The sequence below is a fragment of the Salvelinus namaycush genome, chromosome 40, assembly GCF_016432855.1.
Source record: "Salvelinus namaycush isolate Seneca chromosome 40, SaNama_1.0, whole genome shotgun sequence".
NCBI classification, from domain to species: domain Eukaryota; kingdom Metazoa; phylum Chordata; class Actinopteri; order Salmoniformes; family Salmonidae; genus Salvelinus; species Salvelinus namaycush.
In genome coordinates this window covers 15,086,960-15,107,884 of record NC_052346.1, presented here as the reverse complement: position 1 = coordinate 15,107,884, position 20,925 = coordinate 15,086,960, and the positions used below count along the sequence as shown (strand labels likewise).

The 20,925-nt window shown below is 48.0% G+C and overlaps 1 protein-coding gene across 1 annotated transcript; it reads left to right on the top strand.

The window, feature by feature from the left end:
• The first annotated feature begins 471 nt into the window (after nt 1–471).
• LOC120033297 (eukaryotic translation initiation factor 5B-like) lies at nt 472–19,975 on the top strand. Its single transcript, XM_038979574.1, has 22 exons — nt 472–586; nt 2,807–2,929; nt 3,085–3,151; nt 5,980–6,754; nt 7,265–7,485; nt 7,574–7,823; nt 7,917–8,003; nt 8,141–8,212; nt 8,294–8,598; nt 8,729–8,947; nt 9,613–9,680; nt 9,767–9,908; nt 10,132–10,263; nt 10,739–10,921; nt 11,158–11,319; nt 11,884–12,015; nt 12,678–12,809; nt 12,923–12,999; nt 13,130–13,294; nt 18,096–18,234; nt 18,349–18,510; nt 18,743–19,975. Exons 1-22 carry the CDS (start codon nt 552–554, stop codon nt 18,848–18,850), a joined length of 3,756 nt encoding a protein of 1,251 aa, XP_038835502.1. The 5' UTR covers nt 472–551; the 3' UTR covers nt 18,851–19,975.
• The last annotated feature ends 950 nt before the right edge of the window (nt 19,976–20,925 follow it).

The following is a 20,925-nucleotide window of genomic DNA, read 5'->3' as shown; positions in this document are numbered from 1 at the left end:
AGAGTGGCGTTCCCTAACTGAAATATGCAAATACATGCTAGAACGTGCCAATAGGATCTCACTAGCTCGTTCTTGGCTCTGCCCATAGGTTGCTTGTTCTGCACAGTGCCCTCTATGATTACATTGCATTCATTGGAAATGACATGCTGCTGTCTATCTTGGGTTGATTATAAAAATCTTTGGCCTAGCGGTTAGTGTTGGACCAGTAACTGAAAGGTTATTAGTTTGAATAACTGAACCGACAAGGTGAAAAATCTGTAGATGTACCCTTGAGCAAGGTACTTAACCCTAATTTGCCCCTGGGATGCCGTACTGGCTGACCCTGTAAAACAACGCATTTCTTTGCACCTGTCACAATAATAATAATATTTTGTTACTCCATTATACCTGCGCAGTTTGCGCAGTGAAGATGCCCTTCACTTCAGTACAGGCAATAGGAAACGCTCTGCAACTGCGCAGGATGTGTGACCAACCACCATTGGATCAACCATATGTGCTGTATCGGCGAACAACGAGGCTGAACATTGTGGATAAAAATAAAAACAAGGAGAATGGGGAAGAAACAGAAAAAGTCAGGCGATGACAGGTACATGATAGAGTGGCCCGTGTGTCATACGATTTGAGAAAGTTGTGATGTATGCAACAGACTTCTATGAATATAGCTAGCTAACGCTAGTCGTACAGGCTGAGCTGGCTAGCATTAGCATGATACCGAAGCCATGAGTTTCATGTGGCGGCAGGTAGCTTTGGCTAGGCCTCCCGTCTCGGGCTTATTAATAAGCTAACGTTATCCTCGTGCACTTGTTTTCTACCTTTCATATTGACAATGAATTAACCAATTTATATCTCGTATAAACATACTTGATGCTGAACAACAGAGACACGAAACCTATTATTCTCGCTATTAGCTAGCATATGTTATGCAGCTACATAGGCATCCTACTACCAGCTAGCTAGCTAGCCAGGCTCCATGCAGTCACATTCTAAAGTTAATATCCATTAGCTCGTGAGCTATCTAACTTAGCTAACTTGCTCGCCCACTAACGCAGATAACTAGCTATATATGATGCAATTCTAGGAGGACATTGTCAGCGAACTATTGCTGAATCTTTGAGTCACTGACAGCACAAGTGAGGACCTCCAGCCTGGCTATGCACCATGCCTGCAACATCATCCCTTTTCATTGTGCTGTCAGAAAGGGCCCTCATTCATTGTCCCAACTGTCGCCTCTATGGCTTGAGTATCCATCCAATGGCTGTGTCCCCGTGTGAGTAAACATGGTCATTTGCGATTGATACCCCTGTTAGAGATTTTTTGTTGTCCTCAGTTTGGGGGGTCATGACCAGGTGTCTGCTTTTGACTGTGGGAATGAGCCTTGACAGAGAGACAGTAGGCTAAGTGTCGTGCTGGCTTGGTGGCGGCAGCTGCCATTTAAGTTGATTATTGAGGGATATATATTGACTGACCTGCCGTGATGGTGAGCTTTCACCCCTTGTACTGTATACTGCTGATCTGCAGCCTGCTCCTGCTCCAGTCAACTCTGCTGTGAGGTCAAGATGATATCAGGCCAGGGCTAAAGATGGCACTGAACAGCAATGGCGGAAGGATATTAAAGCTTGATTAACTATGGTCCTCTCTGTTCCCCATAACCAACAACTATTACAGGTCTGGTCCAGAAACAACCACTAGCCCCTAACCCTAAAGCCACTTGTATATAAGCAATATTCATAGTAGTTATTACAGGTAAATAAGTGAAAGGAATAACATTGATAGAACAGGATAACTCCATCAACTCCATCAACATCCTGTCTATCAGCTGCTTCTTCATGATTTTATTACCCAAAGGCAAGGGTGTGTGCACTGTGCACCCAGTGTGTTTTACCCGGGGTTGGGCCCTGTTCATTCTAACATAGAGGTGCTTTCCACTGCTGATGCAACAGGCATGCAAGGAGGCTAGCCTCACCCTCTGTATAAAGTCTGAGGCTGAGCAGACGTAGGGCTTTTAGTCTCAAAGATCCATGTGCTGCTACAGGTAAGGTTATTGTGGTTGGATTGTGGATGGTTAGTAGTTGAGATGATCATTAGGTTCATAATGGTCATTACAGGTTAGGGACTGAAGTTGTTTGTCTTTCATGTTTGGTTTTCATCTTCAATCGTCTGACATAAGACTGAAGGTCTAGAATTAGTTATTGCATTTTTTGGACTGAAGGCGTAACAGTGTCAAGTGTGCAGCTGCCATTCAGGTGGAGGTGTTGTTCTTGTTGGATGCACACTTCCCACTGTCAGGGTTGATTTGTGGCCACCAGCGAGTCATTTTAGGACCGCAGTAAAGCCTTCAAATCTGTCAACATTTTCTGTTGACAGAATTTTTAGTGTCCTGTGACTGACTCGGACTGACTGACTGGGTCTGTCTTTGTCGGACTGACTGACTGGGTCTGTCTTTGTCGGACTGACTGACTGGGTCTGTCTTTGTCGGACTGACTGACTGACTGGGTCTGTCTTTTTGTCGGACTGGATATGAAAATCATATTTGTGTGAAATGTGCTAATTTGATCAAGGCTGCAAATATTTGAAATACCACACATTCATTGCTAGTTTATATCATTTTGCTGCTAACACGGAACCCAAACCGGCTACGCGTGTGCGCCATCGTGCATAAATGTATTTTGTCCCCCCATTTTTTTTGTAACATAGCATATGGCAGAAATCTGCATGGAGAAGCATGTGGTTCCCAGCTATGCTTGATAATGCTGTCTTTTACCATGTGTAATGTGCATCATATGTGATTTGCATGACTTTGTTTCAGTGCCAAAGACGATGGCATCGACCTTGACGCCCTAGCAGCAGAAATCGAAGGAGCGGGAGCCTCCAAGGAGCAAGGTAAAGGAAAGGCCAAGAAGAAGAAAGACAAAAAGAAAGACGATTTTGAGTAAGTCTTTATTTCTCTCTCTTCGACAGTAATGAACGCTCCATTTTAAAATAATTATGGAAATAAGAACCAACTGTTGGATGGAAATATTTCTAAACTTGCCTTGGACTTTGCAGCCTACTGTGTATTGATCATAATGATTTGATCTTTAACAGTGAAGACGACATCCTGAAGGAGCTGGAGGAACTGTGTCTTGAAACCACAGGAGCTAAAGGCAGCAAGGTGAAGTGTAGCCATATTCTAATCTTCATATGTAATGACCTAATACCAGGCGATAGCCCAATGCTAATCTTCATATATAATGACCCTATACCAGGTTATTGCCCAGTGCTAATCTTCATATGTAATGACCTAATACCAGGCTATAGCCCTGTGCTAATCTTCATATGTAATGACCTAATACCAGGCTATAGCCCAGTGCTAGTCTTCATATGTAATGACCTAATACCAGGCTATAGCCCAGTGCTAATCTTCATATGTAATGACCTAATACCAGGTTATTGCCCAGTGCTAATCTGCATATATAATGACCCTATACCAGGTTATTGCCCAGTGCTAATCTGCATATATAATGACCCTATACCAGGTTATTGCCCAGTGCTAATCTGCATATATAATGACCCTATACTAGGCTATAACAGGGTTTCCGTTAGCCAGTAATAGCCGGCTTAAAGTAATTAATTAGAAAAGCTGATAATGCATTTTAGCCTATTGACGGAAATACCAATTTATGTAAATACATTTGACTGTTCATGCTTATTCTTTCTATGGGTTAATTAGCATAATTTAGTGTAATTAAATTGCCGCTTGTGTATATTCGTTATGTATCTTCTTAATCACATGTGCACAGCATAAAGATACTGAGCCTTTAACCAGGAAAATCTGTCAGACAGAGCTTTTATAAGCCCAATCATTGCACAACAATTGTAAATGCAATTGTGTGTTGAAAACATTTTTGTGGCCACGATTAAAAATACCTGCTATTTTTTATTTCTCTACTGGTAATTGAAGCGTGCTTCCCATTCGTCATTCAAATGCACAGGAAACGGACGGCAGGCTTCATCATGCTTCACACATCCCTTTGCAATGAGCTGGAGGCAGTAAGCATTTTGAAAACGTATAGCTACTTAATAGTTTGAAACCTCAATGTTTTACTACATATTATGAGGCGTGTTTTACCTTGCTTCAAAGTAGACTAGGCAGAATCCGACCATATCCGTGGAGGCAAATATTTTATTCAGACTTCCATATGCCATTGAAACCAGTAGACTATTTCTCTTATTTTCTGTTGGTTATCAACTTTCTTTCATTGTCCGGTAGCCAAATGCACATTCCCTCCTACTGCCTTGTGCACATTGCTGACTTAATAATCTTAAAAAATAATATTTTATAAACATTTAAACCAAATGTTCTGATCTGTTGCGTCCGACTCGTTGCTTTTTAAAGTATGTTTTATGTATCTGAGGCCTACTGGTTGTATGAATTTGGGATCTGTCGTCCCACAGCTGTCCCAGAGTCTGTTTGGGCTCTTTCTATCTCAACAAACTGTACAATAGAATAGGTCAACTTCTCTACGATGGGGGGTAGTAGATTGACAGGCTCATGCACAGTGATAAGGCTAGGGGATGCTAAGGTTTCCCTAAGTAAATTTAATTAAATTGCCAAAATGATATAGCCTAATTAGCCTACTCCTGTCTATACAGAAATAAATAAAATCATTCAAAATAGGCTACTAAGCATGATTTGGCCACAGAGGATCATTAGCTTCCCCTAGCCTTAAAAAATTATATAAGTTGTGGATCGTTTTAAATCCCGTTGCCTACAGTTGGAAGGAAAGGCAGCACGCGGAATTTGGGCAGCACACGTGGCAAATGCCAACTAGATTATTGTTGAGTTATGACTGTCAATGAAAAGAGGCCCAGCCAGGCTTATCGGAATATTTCAAAATTCAATCATGGGAAAACATAGTTTGGAAAGAAGCATGGCTATTGCTGTAAAGAGAGACAATGAAAACAGTCTAATCTGTAAATTCTCAAGTCAATTGAGCGTACAACCGTAGGCCCATAGCCTATCTTATTGGCACCAGCAGAGAGCATCGGCCATATCCCCGTTGAGTGCGCTTTGCTCATATTCACTCTTTATCATTGTCGTGTCAGTGTCACTTAATAGTTTGTTTTTGGACTATAATTTCCTCCTCCAGTTTAGATTCTGTCACCCCTTCTGGTAGACCTATTATATGGACAACGTGGTTTCATTGGTCTGTTTGTCAGTGTCAGCAGAGTAGGCTACCCTGTCATTTGTCATTTCAAAAAAGATTCTGCTAATGTCTGCAGTCATATAAAGTGTAGTAGAATTGCATGAAATGTGTTTTTATAAAAGGCCACATTTTTTTACGTGCACAGAAAGAAAAAAGGTATCTGATATAGCCTAGGCCTCTACGCTATACGCGCTCCGCCTCGCATTGAACAGTCTTTTTTGCGAACAGTGATCGAGTTATATTATTAATCAAAATGTTGACTGTCCGATTTACTCCTTAAGAATAGTACGTTATCTTACATAAGTCTGCTAATGCGATGATTCATGGAATGCTTTATTATAAAGGTGCATTTTCCCTGGGAAAAATAGCTTCCCCAAATTTGAAACTCGCCGCCTATTTTTGCTGTTAGTCACTCGTCTTGTTGGCTGAGGAAAAGTTCATGTGGACAGATATTCTATCGTCTTCAAAGTGCGCGGTAAGAAGGACACAGGTCACTGCATCCTGGACCTGTTCTGTTCAAATGAATTACCATCATCTACATGTGATGACTGTTATTCTGAGCACGAGGTTGGACGCCTAGTCAGGGTATGCACCCAATGCACAGTCCTATGGGTTCAGTCATGTCTGGCGCCACATTTTCTAACCGGAAACCCTGGGCTAATAGCCCAATGCTAATCTGCTTATGTAATGACCCTGCACCAGGCTATAGCCAAATGATAATATGCATATGTAATGACCCTGTCTGGCAAAGCACATGCTTCTATGGAGCACTCATCACTTCCGCAATCCACAGAAACCAGACGCCACAGACGAGCCGGAGAGTGCCGCCGAGCCCCCGCCGCCCACCAAAGCGGAGAAGAAGAAGACGCGGAAGGGCAAGCGAGCCAGCCTGGAGGATGACGACGGGGACGGCGAAGAGGTTTCGGGTACGGGTGACGTGGAAAACGAAGACAAGCAGAAGGACAAGAAGACGTCTGCTGCCCCCGCTGCTGCTGCTGCTGGCTCAGACTCGGAGGACGACGCCTCACGGACCCGGAGGAAACCCAAGGCAGGGAAGAAGGGAGGCCGCAAGGAGGCCTCGGACGAGGAAGAGGAGGATGACGATGGAGGTGCGAGGAAAGGAGAGGGGGGAGGGGAGGATGATTCAGATGATGACGACTCGGTGGACGCGTCGCAGGCCGGAAAGAAAGGCAAGAAGAAGAAGGGCAAAGCCAAGGCAGACAGTGAAGAAGAGGAAGAGGAGGAGGGAACCTTCAAGATGAAGACGGCAGCTCAGAAGAAGGCAGAGAAGAAGGAGAGAGACCGCAAGAAGAAAGAGGAGGACAGGGCTAAGCTGAAGAAGCAGAAGGAGAAGGAGGAGGAGAAAGAGGGGAGTATTGAGGTTGCAGCAGTGCCTAAGAAAGAGAAAGAGGTAGTGAAGAAGAGTGAGCCAGCGGTGGCCCCAGCAGCGGCCCCAACCCCAGCAGCAGCCCCAGCAGCGGCCCCAACCCCAGCAGCAGCCCCAGCAGCAGAGACGGAGGCAGCAGCAGAAATTGAAGATCAGGAAGGGGCTGATCCTCAAGGAGAGGGTGAGATTTACAATTGGTTTATATTGTATCCATTCCACAGCCTAAACGGCAACACTTTACAATGAGTTGCCCATATGCCATGTAGGAACTACTTTCGTTTTAAGAATGTGTAAATGCTTATCTGTACCCATTAGCTGCCGATGAGGTGCTTGAAGCAATTAATGGTAAGGGAAGGAAACAAACAGATTTCTGCTTCAAGGTAGCTTGTTACATGCCTTAATTTTGCTTGACCCCAGGAAGAGCAGCTAATGGGGATCCATAATACATACTAATACACGTGTTGTTAATGTGTAGTTGCATGCAGTTACAATAGTAGAAGTCTACTCTTCTTAATTCTGTACCCATTAGCTGCCGATGCGGTGGTGGAAACAATGAATGAACCCAATGGTAATGTTTAGTAGTTAAAAGTGGCGTTACTGTGTAGTTACATGCAATTAGTCCAAAATGTAGAAATGTCTTGCATAGTTACTGTGCTATGACTGATTTCTGTCTGGGGTTTTGTTACTTCAGAAGAGGAAGGGGGAGACAAGAAGGGCAAGAAAGACAAGAAGAAGAAGAAGGGGGACAAGGAGAAGGAGAAAGAGGAGAAGAAGAAGGGACCCAGCAAGGCCACAGTGAAGGCCATGCAGGAGGCTCTGGCTCACATGAAGGAGGAAGAGGAGCGCGCCAAGAAGGAGGAAGAGGAGAATCTGCGTCGCCTTGAAGAGCAGGAGGCTCAGAGACTGGAGCAGGTTAAGCATACACACACACACACACACATATACACACACTGTGTATACACACACACACACACTGACATCTTCAATGTAACACCTACAGGAGCGTCTGGAACAGGAGCGCAAGGAGAAGAAGAAACAGAAGGAGAAAGAGAGGAAGGAGAGGCTGAAGAAGGAGGGCAAACTGCTGACCAAAGCCCAGAAAGAGGCCCGGGCAAGGGCTGAGGCCACACTTGAACTCCTGAAGGCCCAGGGTATTGAAGTGCCATCCAAAGACGACTCGGTGCCAAAGAAGAAGCCAGTGTACGGAGACAAGAGGAAAAAGAAGCCCCAACAAGCACAGACCCCTGAAGGTAACAGCCTCTTCCAATCCACATCAACATGTCCAACTGCAAAATCATCTATCTATTTGTGCCTCATCCCTCATTCCTCCTCTTCCCTGTCAGAGATCTCAGAGGTCATGTCACCCACGTCGGAGACGGCAGAGCCAATCATCTCACCGATGGCGGTGGAAACTCCTGAAGTAGCAGCAGGTAAAATGGACCATAGATCTTGGAGACGGAGCCTGCCTTAATGTCTTCCGCTTATTGTCCAGATCTGGGTGTAACGCCAGACAACTTTCATTGCCTCAGTCACATTTTGTGTCATGTCTTCCTGTCCCTTCCCCCAGAGGTAGAGCAGAAAGCTGAGTCTGCAGTTGATGACTGGGAGGCTATCGCTGAGACCATCGATCAGGACAAAGGTAGGACAGGACAGACTTCAGGTTTTAGCAATATATATTTAGCAATATTTTCTCCTCACAAAGTCTCTTCTCCCTCTACAGAGCTGAAGACGGTCCACATTGAGGTGAAGCCAGAGACGCCAAAGCAGCCCCAACAGAAACCCTCGTCACAGCCGGAGGAAGTGGAGGACGACGAGGAAGAGGACGAGGAGGAAGAGGATGACGAAGAGGAGGAGAGTGAGGAGGAGGAAGAGGAGAAGGAGAGTCAGCCTCACACACCGAAGCAGGCCCCAGCCACTAAGAGGAAGGGAGGGAAGGAGAGCTCAGCGTCCAGTAGTGACAGCGACTCCGATGACGATCGCACTAAAGAGGAGCGGATATACGACAAGGCCAAGAAGCGTATTGAGGTAGTCTCTCACACACACACACACACACACACACACACACACACACACACACACACACACACACATCCCGTCAACATTGTTAAACGGTAGAGAAGTGTAATGTTGTTCTCTCTGTGCTCGTCCTGTGTAGAAACGGCGAGCAGAGAACATAAAGAACATAAACCTGGACAAGCTCCGCTCCCCCGTCGTCTGTGTACTGGGCCACGTAGACACAGGCAAGACCAAGATCCTGGACAAGCTGAGGCATACACACGTACAGGACGGAGAGGCAGGAGGGATCACCCAACAGATCGGAGCCACTAACGTACCGCTGGAGGCCATCGTAGAGCAGACCAAGATGGTGAAGAACGTGAGTACTGCTGCGCCTCTCCCTTCAGCTCAGACCCAGTCATACACTGAACACTGACCGTACACTGAGTGTACAAAACATTAGGAACACTTTCCTAATATTAAGTTGTACCCCCTTTTGCCCTCAGAACAGTCTCAATTTGTCATGGCATGGACTCTACAGTGCCAAAAGCGTTCAACAGGAATGCTGGCCAATGTTGACTCCTATGCTTCACAGTTGTCAAGTTGACTGTATGGCCTTTGGGTGGTGGACCCTTCTTGATACACACAGGAAACTGTTGAATGTGAAAAACACAGCAGCGTTGCAGTTCTTGACACACTCAAACCGGTGCGCCTGACACCTACTACCATACCCCGTTCAAAGGCAGTTCAATGTTTTGTCTTGTCCATTCACCCTCTGAATGGCACACATATACAATCCATGTCTCAATGCTCAAAAATCCTTCTTTAAACTGTCTCCTCCCCTTCATCTACACTGATTGAAGTGGATTTAACATGTGACATCAATAAGGGATCATAGCTTTCACCTGGGTTCACCTGGTCAATCTGTCATGGAAAGAGCAGGTGTTCCTGATATTTTGTACACTCAGTGTATGTAGGGCATTGGATTTGAATAGATAGCTGGTGTTTAATGGATCTTTAATAATTTCATTGTTTCCTTTGCAGTTCAACAACGAGGCCATTAAAATCCCAGGAATGCTGATCATCGACACCCCAGGCCACGAGTCTTTCAGGTAAACCCTCATTCAGAAAAATGTGTGTCCACTGCCCTAAATGTGTTGGTCTGACTACATCTCGCTCCATCTGTCTGTGTGTCCAGTAACCTGAGGAACCGGGGCAGCTCTCTGTGTGACATAGCCATCCTGGTGGTGGACATCATGCACGGCCTGGAGCCTCAGACCCTGGAGTCCATCAACCTGCTCAAGGAGAAGAAGTGTCCCTTCATTGTAGCACTTAACAAGGTCAGTCTGTCTGGTCAGACATGCTCATAGCTTACCTCTGGGATAGATGTCTAGTAGAGGACTGGCATGTATTAATGGCCCACAATTCACTGGGAATAAAGCTACCAGGTTACAATAGCTTGCGTAAGTCTTTTTTTTTGCACAAGTAGTTAATTGGTTGCCCATCCATGTGACATGTGTATTTTTGTCCCTTCTATTCGTTCCATTTCTATGTCTTCTCCAGATTGACCGTCTGTACGACTGGAAGAAGAGTCCGGACACAGACGTGGTGGCCACACTGAAGAAGCAGAAGAAGAACACCAAGGATGAGTTTGACGAGAGGGCCAAAGCTGTCATCGTGGAGTTCGCCCAGCAGGTCACTAACTATATGATATATGAACAAAGGAGGGGGAAAGAGTTTTGGAGTTGACAGCACTTTTCACTATTGCGATGCACCTGTGAACCCTGAGTGACCCTGCACCTTAGAGACTGCTGCCTTATGTACATAGACATGGAACCCTGGTCACTTTAATGATGTTTACCTCCTGTTTTACCCACTTCATATGTATATACTGTGTTCTAGTCAAGACTCATCCTATATAACTACTGCTGTACACACCTTTTCTATTGATATACTGTCTATACACACTATTATACATATGTATATATATTTATTTTCCGGTCTCTGACATTGCTCTTTCTGATATTTCTTCATTTCATTCGTATGTTGTTATTGTGTTAGACATTACTTCACTGGTAGAGCTAGAAACATAAGCATTCCACTGCATCATAACATCTACAAATCTGCGTATGCGACCAATGAACTTTGATTTGCTTGTGTATTCGTACAGGGTCTGAACGCAGCCCTCTTCCATGAGAACAAGGACCCTAGGACCTTTGTGTCTCTGGTGCCCACGTCGGCCCACTCCGGGGACGGCATGGGCAACCTGATCGCTCTGCTGGTGGAGCTCACCCAGACCATGCTGGCACGACGCCTGGCACACTGCGACGAGCTCAGGGCGCAGGTCATGGAGGTGAGGGACAATTACTACATTACGGTCACAGTTTATGGGGACGAGGAAGAATAATCCTCCCTGTTGTTGTCACGGTTAGATTGCTGTTATTTTAGGCTAATTTCCGTTACACCAGTCGCACTACCGTTACGTCAGTGTCATTACTGTTGCGTCAGTGTCATTACCGTTACATTGATGTCATTGCCGTTGTATTTAATGTTGTATTAAACTCAAGATGTGTCCCTGTCCATCCTCAGGTGAAAGCCCTGCCTGGTATGGGCACCACTATAGACGTGATCCTGATCAACGGGGTTCTCCGGGAGGGCATGACCGTCATCGTCCCGGGGGTGGAGGGACCCATCGTCACCCAGATCAGGGGGCTGCTGCTGCCTCCACCCATGAAGGAGCTCAGGGTCAAGGTCTGGAGGAAATGTTTATGTTGGGCCTTTCTTTATTAAAGAGCACTTGTAGGAGCAGCAAACAGTTATGACCTGATTTCAATAGGAATGTCATGCTGTCCATGACTTGGCTAGGGGTTAATCCTAACTTCCATGTCTCATTTTCACTAAATAATTCACTGTCAATGGCAGACTAAGCGATACTTTGGCAGTGGAAGTTAGAATTAGCAGCAGGTAGCCTAGCGGTTAGAGCATTGGGCCAGTAACCAAAACGTCGCTGGTTCGAGTACCCGAGCCGACAACGTGTAAAATCTGTCTGTGCCTTTGAGCAAGGGGCGCCGTACTACTATGGCTGACCCTGTAAAACAACACATTTCACTGCACCTATCTGGTGTATGTGACAATAAAACCTTTAAAAAAATGTATTGGCCCCATAATGATGATCTGTGTGTAGTATTAATGAATGATCTGACCCCCTGTCCTCTTTAGAACCAGTAGGTAGTATTAATGAATGATCTGACCCCCTGTCCTCTTTAGAACCACTAGGTAGTATTAATGAATGATCTGACCCCCTGTCCTCTTTAGAACCAGTATGAGAAGCATAAGGAGGTGTGTACGGCCCAGGGAGTGAAGATCCTGGGGAAAGACCTGGAGAAGACCCTGGCAGGGCTCCCCCTGCTGGTGGCCCACAAGGAGGACGAGGTGGCCGTGCTCAGGGTGAGACTGGCACATTTAAGCAGTAAGGCCCGGGGGGGTGTGGTATATGGCCCAATGTACCACGGCTAAGGGCTGTTCTTAAGCAAGACGTAACGCAGAGTGCCTGGATACAGCCCTTAGCCGTGGTATATTGGCAATATACCAGAAACCCTTGAGGTGCCTTATTGCTATTATAAACTGGTTACCAACGTAATTAGAACAGTAAAAATAAATGTTTTGTCATACCCTGGGTATATGGTCTGATATACCACAGCTTTTGGCCAATCAGCATTCAGGGCTCGAACCACCCAGTTTATAATGTACTGTGTATCAGAGGTTCTTAAAAATGTTCAGCTCGAGACCCAAATGAGAAATTGACCCTGTGACCCAAATCGTCCTCCAACGACCCAAATTAAGAAGAAGTAATTTGGGATTATAGATGTATTCTCATAATTCGCGACCGACTTGGAACTCGACCCATAGTTGAAGAAACCCTGCTGTGTATGAAAACAGGGCTGTGTCTCAATAGTGTTAGACTGGATCCCTCTGCCACCTACGGCTACATGTCAATAGTTATGAATGGCTCCCTGCTTCCTCTCGTCTTTTTTTTCCATCTCTGAGTTAGTTACTAGTACACACACACACAGTGTATTGAGATCCTCTGCGTTGTGATCCCCCTGCAGGATGAGCTGGTGCGGGAGCTGAAACAGACTCTGAACTCCATCAAGATGGAGGAGAAGGGTGTGTACGTCCAGGCCTCCACTCTCGGATCCCTGGAAGCCTTGCTCGAGTTTCTACGAGTGTCCAAAGTGCCTGTGAGTATCACCCACATACACACACACACACACACACACACACCGAATCAAACCACAATATAGTATTGAGATAACGTGCTGTAATGTTCATGTTTTTCTGTCTCCTCCAACAGTACGCTGGCATCAACATCGGTCCAGTCCACAAGAAGGACGTGATGAAAGCTTCCACTATGCTGGAGCATGACCCACAGTGTGTGACCTCTTCTGTCTTCTCTCCTTTCTATACCCTGTCGTAATTTGTTTGATTGGATACTGTCTCAGCGTAATTAACCCTGTCTGTGTAAACTGGACAATAACAAATCAATGCTGTTCTGTTGTAGGTATGCAACGATCCTGGCGTTTGATGTGAAGGTGGAGAGGGACTCTCAGGAGATGGCTGATAGTCTGGGGGTCAGGGTGTTCAGCGCTGAGATCATCTACCACCTGTTTGATGCCTTCACCAAGTACAGAGAGGACTACAAGAAGGCCAAGCAGGACGAGTTCAAGTATGTGAACACACACACACACTCCATGATACCAACCATAACTTTGTTTTGCTGTGATAGGCCATAGCACAAGTGATCCACACTCAGCCCATTGGAAGACTACACCTGTCCTGCCTAGGCTAGGTTTCCAGACAGGACAGTAGGCGTGGGGTATGCCTGGGCTAGGTTTCCATACAGGACAGTAGGCGTGGGGTATGCCTGGGCTAGGTTTCCAGACAGGACAGTAGGCATGCCTGGGCTAGGTTTCCATACAGGACAGTAGGCGTGAGGTTTGCCTGGGCTAGGTTTCCAGACAGGACAGTAGGCATGCCTGGGCTAGGTTTCCAGACAGGACAGTAGGTATGGGGTATGCCTGGGCTAGGTTTCCAGACAGGACAGTAGGCGTGGGGTATGCCTGGGCTAGGTTTCCAGACAGAACAGTAGGTGTGGGTTATGCCTGGGCTAGGTTTCCAGACAGGACAGTAGGCGTGGGGTATGCCTGGGCTAGGTTTCCAGACAGGACAGTAGGCGTGGGGTATGCCTGGGTTAGGTTTCCAGACAGGACAGTAGGCGTGGGGTATGCCTGGGCTAGGTTTCCAGACAGGACAGTAGGCATGCCTGGGCTAGGTTTCCAGACAGGACAGTAGGCGTGTGGTATGCCTGGGCTAGGTTTCCAGACAGGACAGTAGGCGTGGGGTATGCCTGGGCTAGGTTTCCAGACAGGACAGTAGGCGTGGGGTTAGCCTGGGCTAGGTTTCCAGACAGGACAGTAGGCGTGGGGTATGCCTGGGCTAGGTTTCCATACAGGACAGTAGGCGTGGGGTATGCCTGGGCTAGGTTTCCAGACAGAACAGTAGGTGTGGGTTATGCCTGGGCTAGGTTTCCAGACAGGACAGTAGGCGTGGGGTATGCCTGGGCTAGGTTTCCAGACAGGACAGTAGGTGTGGGTTATGCCTGGGCTAGGTTTCCAGACAGGACAGTAGGCGTGTGGTATGCCTGGGCTAGGTTTCCAGACAGGACAGTAGGCGTGGGGTATGCCTGGGCTAGGTTTCCAGACAGGACAGTAGGCGTGGGGTATGCCTGGGCTAGGTTTCCAGACAGGACAGTAGGCGTGGGGTATGCCTGGGCTAGGTTTCCAGACAGGACAGTAGGCGTGGGGTATGCCTGGGCTAGGTTTCCAGACAGGACAGTAGGCGTGGGGTATGCCTGGGCTAGGTTTCCAGACAGGACAGTAGGCGTGTGGTATGCCTGGGCTAGGTTTCCAGACAGGACAGTAGGCGTGGGGTATGCCTGGGCTAGGTTTCCAGACAGAACAGTAGGTGTGGGTTATGCCTGGGCTAGGTTTCCAGACAGGACAGTAGGCGTGGGGTATGCCTGGGCTAGGTTTCCAGACAGGACAGTAGGCGTGGGGTATGCCTGGGTTAGGTTTCCAGACAGGACAGTAGGCGTGGGGTATGCCTGGGCTAGGTTTCCAGACAGGACAGTAGGCATGCCTGGGCTAGGTTTCCAGACAGGACAGTAGGCGTGTGGTATGCCTGGGCTAGGTTTCCAGACAGGACAGTAGGCGTGGGGTATGCCTGGGCTAGGTTTCCAGACAGGACAGTAGGCGTGGGGTTAGCCTGGGCTAGGTTTCCAGACAGGACAGTAGGCTTGGGGTATGCCTGGGCTAGGTTTCCATACAGGACAGTAGGCGTGGGGTATGCCTGGGCTAGGTTTCCAGACAGAACAGTAGGTGTGGGTTATGCCTGGGCTAGGTTTCCAGACAGGACAGTAGGCGTGGGGTATGCCTGGGCTAGGTTTCCAGACAGGACAGTAGGTGTGGGTTATGCCTGGGCTAGGTTTCCAGACAGGACAGTAGGCGTGGGGTATGCCTGGGCTAGGTTTCCAGACAGGACAGTAGGCGTGGGGTATGCCTGGGCTAGGTTTCCAGACAGGACAGTAGGCGTGGGGTATGCTTGGGCTAGGTTTCCAGACAGGACAGTAGGCGTGGGGTATGCCTGGGCTAGGTTTCCAGACAGGACAGTAGGCGTGGGGTATGCCTGGGTTAGGTTTCCAGACAGGACAGTAGGCGTGGGGTATGCCTGGGCTAGGTTTCCAGACAGGACAGTAGGCATGCCTGGGCTAGGTTTCCAGACAGGACAGTAGGCGTGTGGTATGCCTGGGCTAGGTTTCCAGACAGGACAGTAGGCGTGGGGTATGCCTGGGCTAGGTTTCCAGACAGGACAGTAGGCGTGGGGTTAGCCTGGGCTAGGTTTCCAGACAGGACAGTAGGCGTGGGGTATGCCTGGGCTAGGTTTCCATACAGGACAGTAGGCGTGGGGTATGCCTGGGCTAGGTTTCCAGACAGAACAGTAGGTGTGGGTTATGCCTGGGCTAGGTTTCCAGACAGGACAGTAGGCGTGGGGTATGCCTGGGCTAGGTTTCCAGACAGGACAGTAGGTGTGGGTTATGCCTGGGCTAGGTTTCCAGACAGGACAGTAGGCGTGTGGTATGCCTGGGCTAGGTTTCCAGACAGGACAGTAGGCGTGGGGTTAGCCTGGGCTAGGTTTCCAGACAGGACAGTAGGCGTGGGGTATGCCTGGGCTAGGTTTCCATACAGGACAGTAGGCGTGGGGTATGCCTGGGCTAGGTTTCCAGACAGAACAGTAGGTGTGGGTTATGCCTGGGCTAGGTTTCCAGACAGGACAGTAGGCGTGGGGTATGCCTGGGCTAGGTTTCCAGACAGGACAGTAGGTGTGGGTTATGCCTGGGCTAGGTTTCCAGACAGGACAGTAGGCGTGTGGTATGCCTGGGCTAGGTTTCCAGACAGGACAGTAGGCGTGGGGTATGCCTGGGCTAGGTTTCCAGACAGGACAGTAGGCGTGGGGTATGCCTGGGCTAGGTTTCCAGACAGGACAGTAGGCGTGGGGTATGCCTGGGCTAGGTTTCCAGACAGGACAGTAGGCGTGGGGTATGCCTGGGCTAGGTTTCCAGACAGGACAGTAGGCGTGGGGTATGCCTGGGCTAGGTTTCCAGACAGGACAGTAGGCGTGTGGTATGCCTGGGCTAGGTTTCCAGACAGGACAGTAGGCGTGGGGTATGCCTGGGCTAGGTTTCCAGACAGAACAGTAGGTGTGGGTTATGCCTGGGCTAGGTTTCCAGACAGGACAGTAGGCGTGGGGTATGCCTGGGCTAGGTTTCCAGACAGGACAGTAGGCGTGGGGTATGCCTGGGTTAGGTTTCCAGACAGGACAGTAGGCGTGGGGTATGCCTGGGCTAGGTTTCCAGACAGGACAGTAGGCATGCCTGGGCTAGGTTTCCAGACAGGACAGTAGGCGTGTGGTATGCCTGGGCTAGGTTTCCAGACAGGACAGTAGGCGTGGGGTATGCCTGGGCTAGGTTTCCAGACAGGACAGTAGGCGTGGGGTTAGCCTGGGCTAGGTTTCCAGACAGGACAGTAGGCTTGGGGTATGCCTGGGCTAGGTTTCCATACAGGACAGTAGGCGTGGGGTATGCCTGGGCTAGGTTTCCAGACAGAACAGTAGGTGTGGGTTATGCCTGGGCTAGGTTTCCAGACAGGACAGTAGGCGTGGGGTATGCCTGGGCTAGGTTTCCAGACAGGACAGTAGGTGTGGGTTATGCCTGGGCTAGGTTTCCAGACAGGACAGTAGGCGTGGGGTATGCCTGGGCTAGGTTTCCAGACAGGACAGTAGGCGTGGGGTATGCCTGGGCTAGGTTTCCAGACAGGACAGTAGGCGTGGGGTATGCTTGGGCTAGGTTTCCAGACAGGACAGTAGGCGTGGGGTATGCCTGGGCTAGGTTTCCAGACAGGACAGTAGGCGTGGGGTATGCCTGGGTTAGGTTTCCAGACAGGACAGTAGGCGTGGGGTATGCCTGGGCTAGGTTTCCAGACAGGACAGTAGGCATGCCTGGGCTAGGTTTCCAGACAGGACAGTAGGCGTGTGGTATGCCTGGGCTAGGTTTCCAGACAGGACAGTAGGCGTGGGGTATGCCTGGGCTAGGTTTCCAGACAGGACAGTAGGCGTGGGGTTAGCCTGGGCTAGGTTTCCAGACAGGACAGTAGGCGTGGGGTATGCCTGGGCTAGGTTTCCATACAGGACAGTAGGCGTGGGGTATGCCTGGGCTAGGTTTCCAGACAGAACAGTAGGTGTGGGTTATGCCTGGGCTAGGTTTCCAGACAGGACAGTAGGCGTGGGGTATGCCTGGGCTAGGTTTCCAGACAGGACAGTAGGTGTGGGTTATGCCTGGGCTAGGTTTCCAGACAGGACAGTAGGCGTGTGGTATGCCTGGGCTAGGTTTCCAGACAGGACAGTAGGCGTGGGGTTAGCCTGGGCTAGGTTTCCAGACAGGACAGTAGGCGTGGGGTATGCCTGGGCTAGGTTTCCATACAGGACAGTAGGCGTGGGGTATGCCTGGGCTAGGTTTCCAGACAGGACAGTAGGCGTGTGGTATGCCTTGGGCTAGGTTTCCAGACAGGACAGTAGGCGTGGGGTTAGCCTGGGCTAGGTTTCCAGACAGGACAGTAGGCGTGTGGTATGCCTGGGCTAGGTTTCCAGACAGGACAGTAGGCGTGGGGTTAGCCTGGGCTAGGTTTCCAGACAGGACAGTAGGCGTGGGGTATGCCTGGGCTAGGTTTCCAGACAGGACAGTAGGCGTGTGGTATGCCTGGGCTAGGTTTCCAGACAGGACAGTAGGCGTGGGGTATGCCTGGGCTAGGTTTCCAGACAGGACAGTAGGCCTGGGGTATGCCTGGGCTAGGTTTCCAGACAGGACAGTAGGATTGTGCTGTAGTAACAGTCGTTTTCTCTGTCATTCTCCACAGACATATTGCTGTGTTCCCCACTAAGCTGAAGATCCTGCCTCAGTTCATCTTCAACTCTAGAGACCCCATAGTCATGGGAGTCAACGTGGAGGCTGGGGTCCTCAGACAGGGAACCCCAATCTGTGTGCCCAGCAAGGGGGTGAGTGTGTGTGTATATGTAGAGTGCAGTGTGTGTTTGTGGGACCTGTTTCTATCTTGGTAGGATGTAGAAACAGGTGTAATAATATTATCTCACTGATTTCCTCCCTGTCAGTTTGTGGACATTGGCATCGTGACCAGCATTGAGATCAACCACAAGATGGTGGACAGTGCCAAGAAGGGCCAGGAGATCTGTATAAAGATCGAACCGATCCCCGGAGAGGCACCCAAGATGTTCGGCCGACACTTTGAGGCCACCGACATCCTCGTCAGCAAGGTACAGTCACAGAGAGGAGAAAGGCAACACTTTTCTTTGCAATGTTCAAATTACCGTGTGGTGGGTTTTCAGGTCAATACTGTATCAGATGTTGTAAGTACTCACTGTTACATTGTACTGACAGCAGGTACCCAAACTTTAACAACGTTGGGTTCTGTACTAGAAGTAGTGGACCATAATGAGAATAGGGAGACTTAGGAGTTCTGAATGTGGTCTTTTGTTTGTTCTCCAGATCACCAGAGCGTCTATCGATGCCCTGAAGAACTGGTTCAGAGACGAGATGGGCAAATCTGACTGGCAGCTCATCATGGAGCTCAAGAAGACTTTTGAAATCATCTGAACAGAAGAACGGGCACACACCTTCATGTCTTCAGGCGGCCGCAGAACACTTACACACAAACACACACACCACTGATTATGTGACACCTGATCAAAGACACACACACACTTGTTCATCACACCCACGTATGCATACATCCATAAATGGTGGGAGCAGTGCAGTGTCCCACTTTCCCCCTCTCCCCCATCGCCTCCCCTCTGGTGGGTGGGGGAGTGTATTTTTAGAGGGGAAACAGTGTTTTTCTGTGAGAAACCAAACTATTTCCCGCTGTTAACAGTGACAGTTTAGACAGCATCGACACACACACACTATTCCAACGTGCCTGTTGTTTGGAATCATCTTGAGTTTTGTTTTTCATTTTGCCGCTCTCTCTCTCTCCACATCCGTCTGCTGCTGGAGTCCTGCCCCCTATAATCACTCTGGTGTTCAGGCTGGGGCGAGACGGCAGAGGGGGCGAGTGGGAGTGAAGAAAGCTGGGTCAGGCGTCACCGGAACCACAGATCTACAGAATTCAGCAAACTGGGTTTGACAAGTTTCCGTGGGTGCCATGTTGGCACCGGAAGTCGCAAGGAGAATGACATTCCACTGAGAATGCAAATGAGAACCTTATTGTTATGACACGTTGGTTGCCAACATGGAGGCTAGTTTGCTGAACTCTTTATATCTATCATGGATCAAGGGGAGCTGTGCGCCAAAGGCCTGAGCCAATTAGAAGAGGGGAGAGGGGAGGCATTCTTACCAGACGTTTTAGACGTCTGAATAATACGACCTTGTCAGTGTTTTCTCTTTTCTTGAATGCAGTTATTTTATGGTCCTTTTAAAAAGCCCCTCCCTCTCTGACATCACCACCACTCATCACCAGCCCCCCCTGTCAGTGCAGTTCGACTGGTGCCTACGGACGTTTTTTTTACCAAGAATGAACTAGGTGACAAAATAGGCGGTCCCTCTCCTCTCTACTTGAGTTCAAAATGTAAAAGATAATAAAAAATCTACATCAATAAAGACATATTTATAGAAGTTGCAAACTCTGCCCCCCTCTGCCTTGTTGTATATTTTGGATAATGGTATGAATGGAATATGCATTGAATTCAATTCTTTGAAAAATAAATATGAAGTGCTACTTCCCCTGGTTTCATATGCTGTTATTAGTGAGGTCGAGTTCCCCTGGTTTCATATGCTGTTATTAGTGAGGTCGAGTTCCCCTGGTTTCATATGCTGTTATTAGTGAGGTCGAGTTCCCCTGGTTTCATATGCTGTTATTAGTGAAGTCGAGTTCCCCTGGTTTCATATGCTGTTATTAGTGAGGTCGAGTTCCCCTGGTTTCATATGCTGTTATTAGTGAGGTCGAGTTCCCCTGGTTTCATATGCTGTTATTAGTGAGGTCGGGTTCCCCTGGTTTCATATGCTGTTATTAGTGAGGTCGGGTTCCCCTGGTTTCATATGCTGTTATTAGTGAGGTCGAGTTCCCCTGGTTTCATATGCTGTTATTAGTGAGGTCGGGTTCCCCTGGTTTCATATGCTGTTATTAGTGAGGTCGAGTTCCCCTGTTCCCTGATTTTCTTTTTTCAATAACTGTTAAATCATGAAATGTCATGAATTTCTGCAGAATGGGTGGATGGCTGTATTTGTTACCCTGTTAAGTTGTGTTTATTTGTTAATGCGAATCTATACAGTTATAGTGCACAGCAAATGTAGGTTGTGTTGTACAAATGGCAATAATTGCTATTTGAATAGAAAGAATAATTGAATCACCCTCAAGTTAATGGTGGTTTTATATTCTGCAGGCAGGGGGCGCTACAGTTCATTCTAACGTGGGATTCGGGAGTCCTATAAATTAAATATTGTAGTCCGTAATAAACGGTGTATTATGCAAAGCTTTATATTTATACACATCAACACACCGTTTAATACCGATTGAATAAGTAAATACAATCATTTGAGCGTTAAAATGCAGTAGCCCACTCTGAAATCTAATATCATGGATTGTATTATAAGGAGCTATTATTACAGCAACCTTTAATAGTTGATGTAGGCCCAGCTAACTCATGCAAACTTATGCAAATAATTAAGAGTAA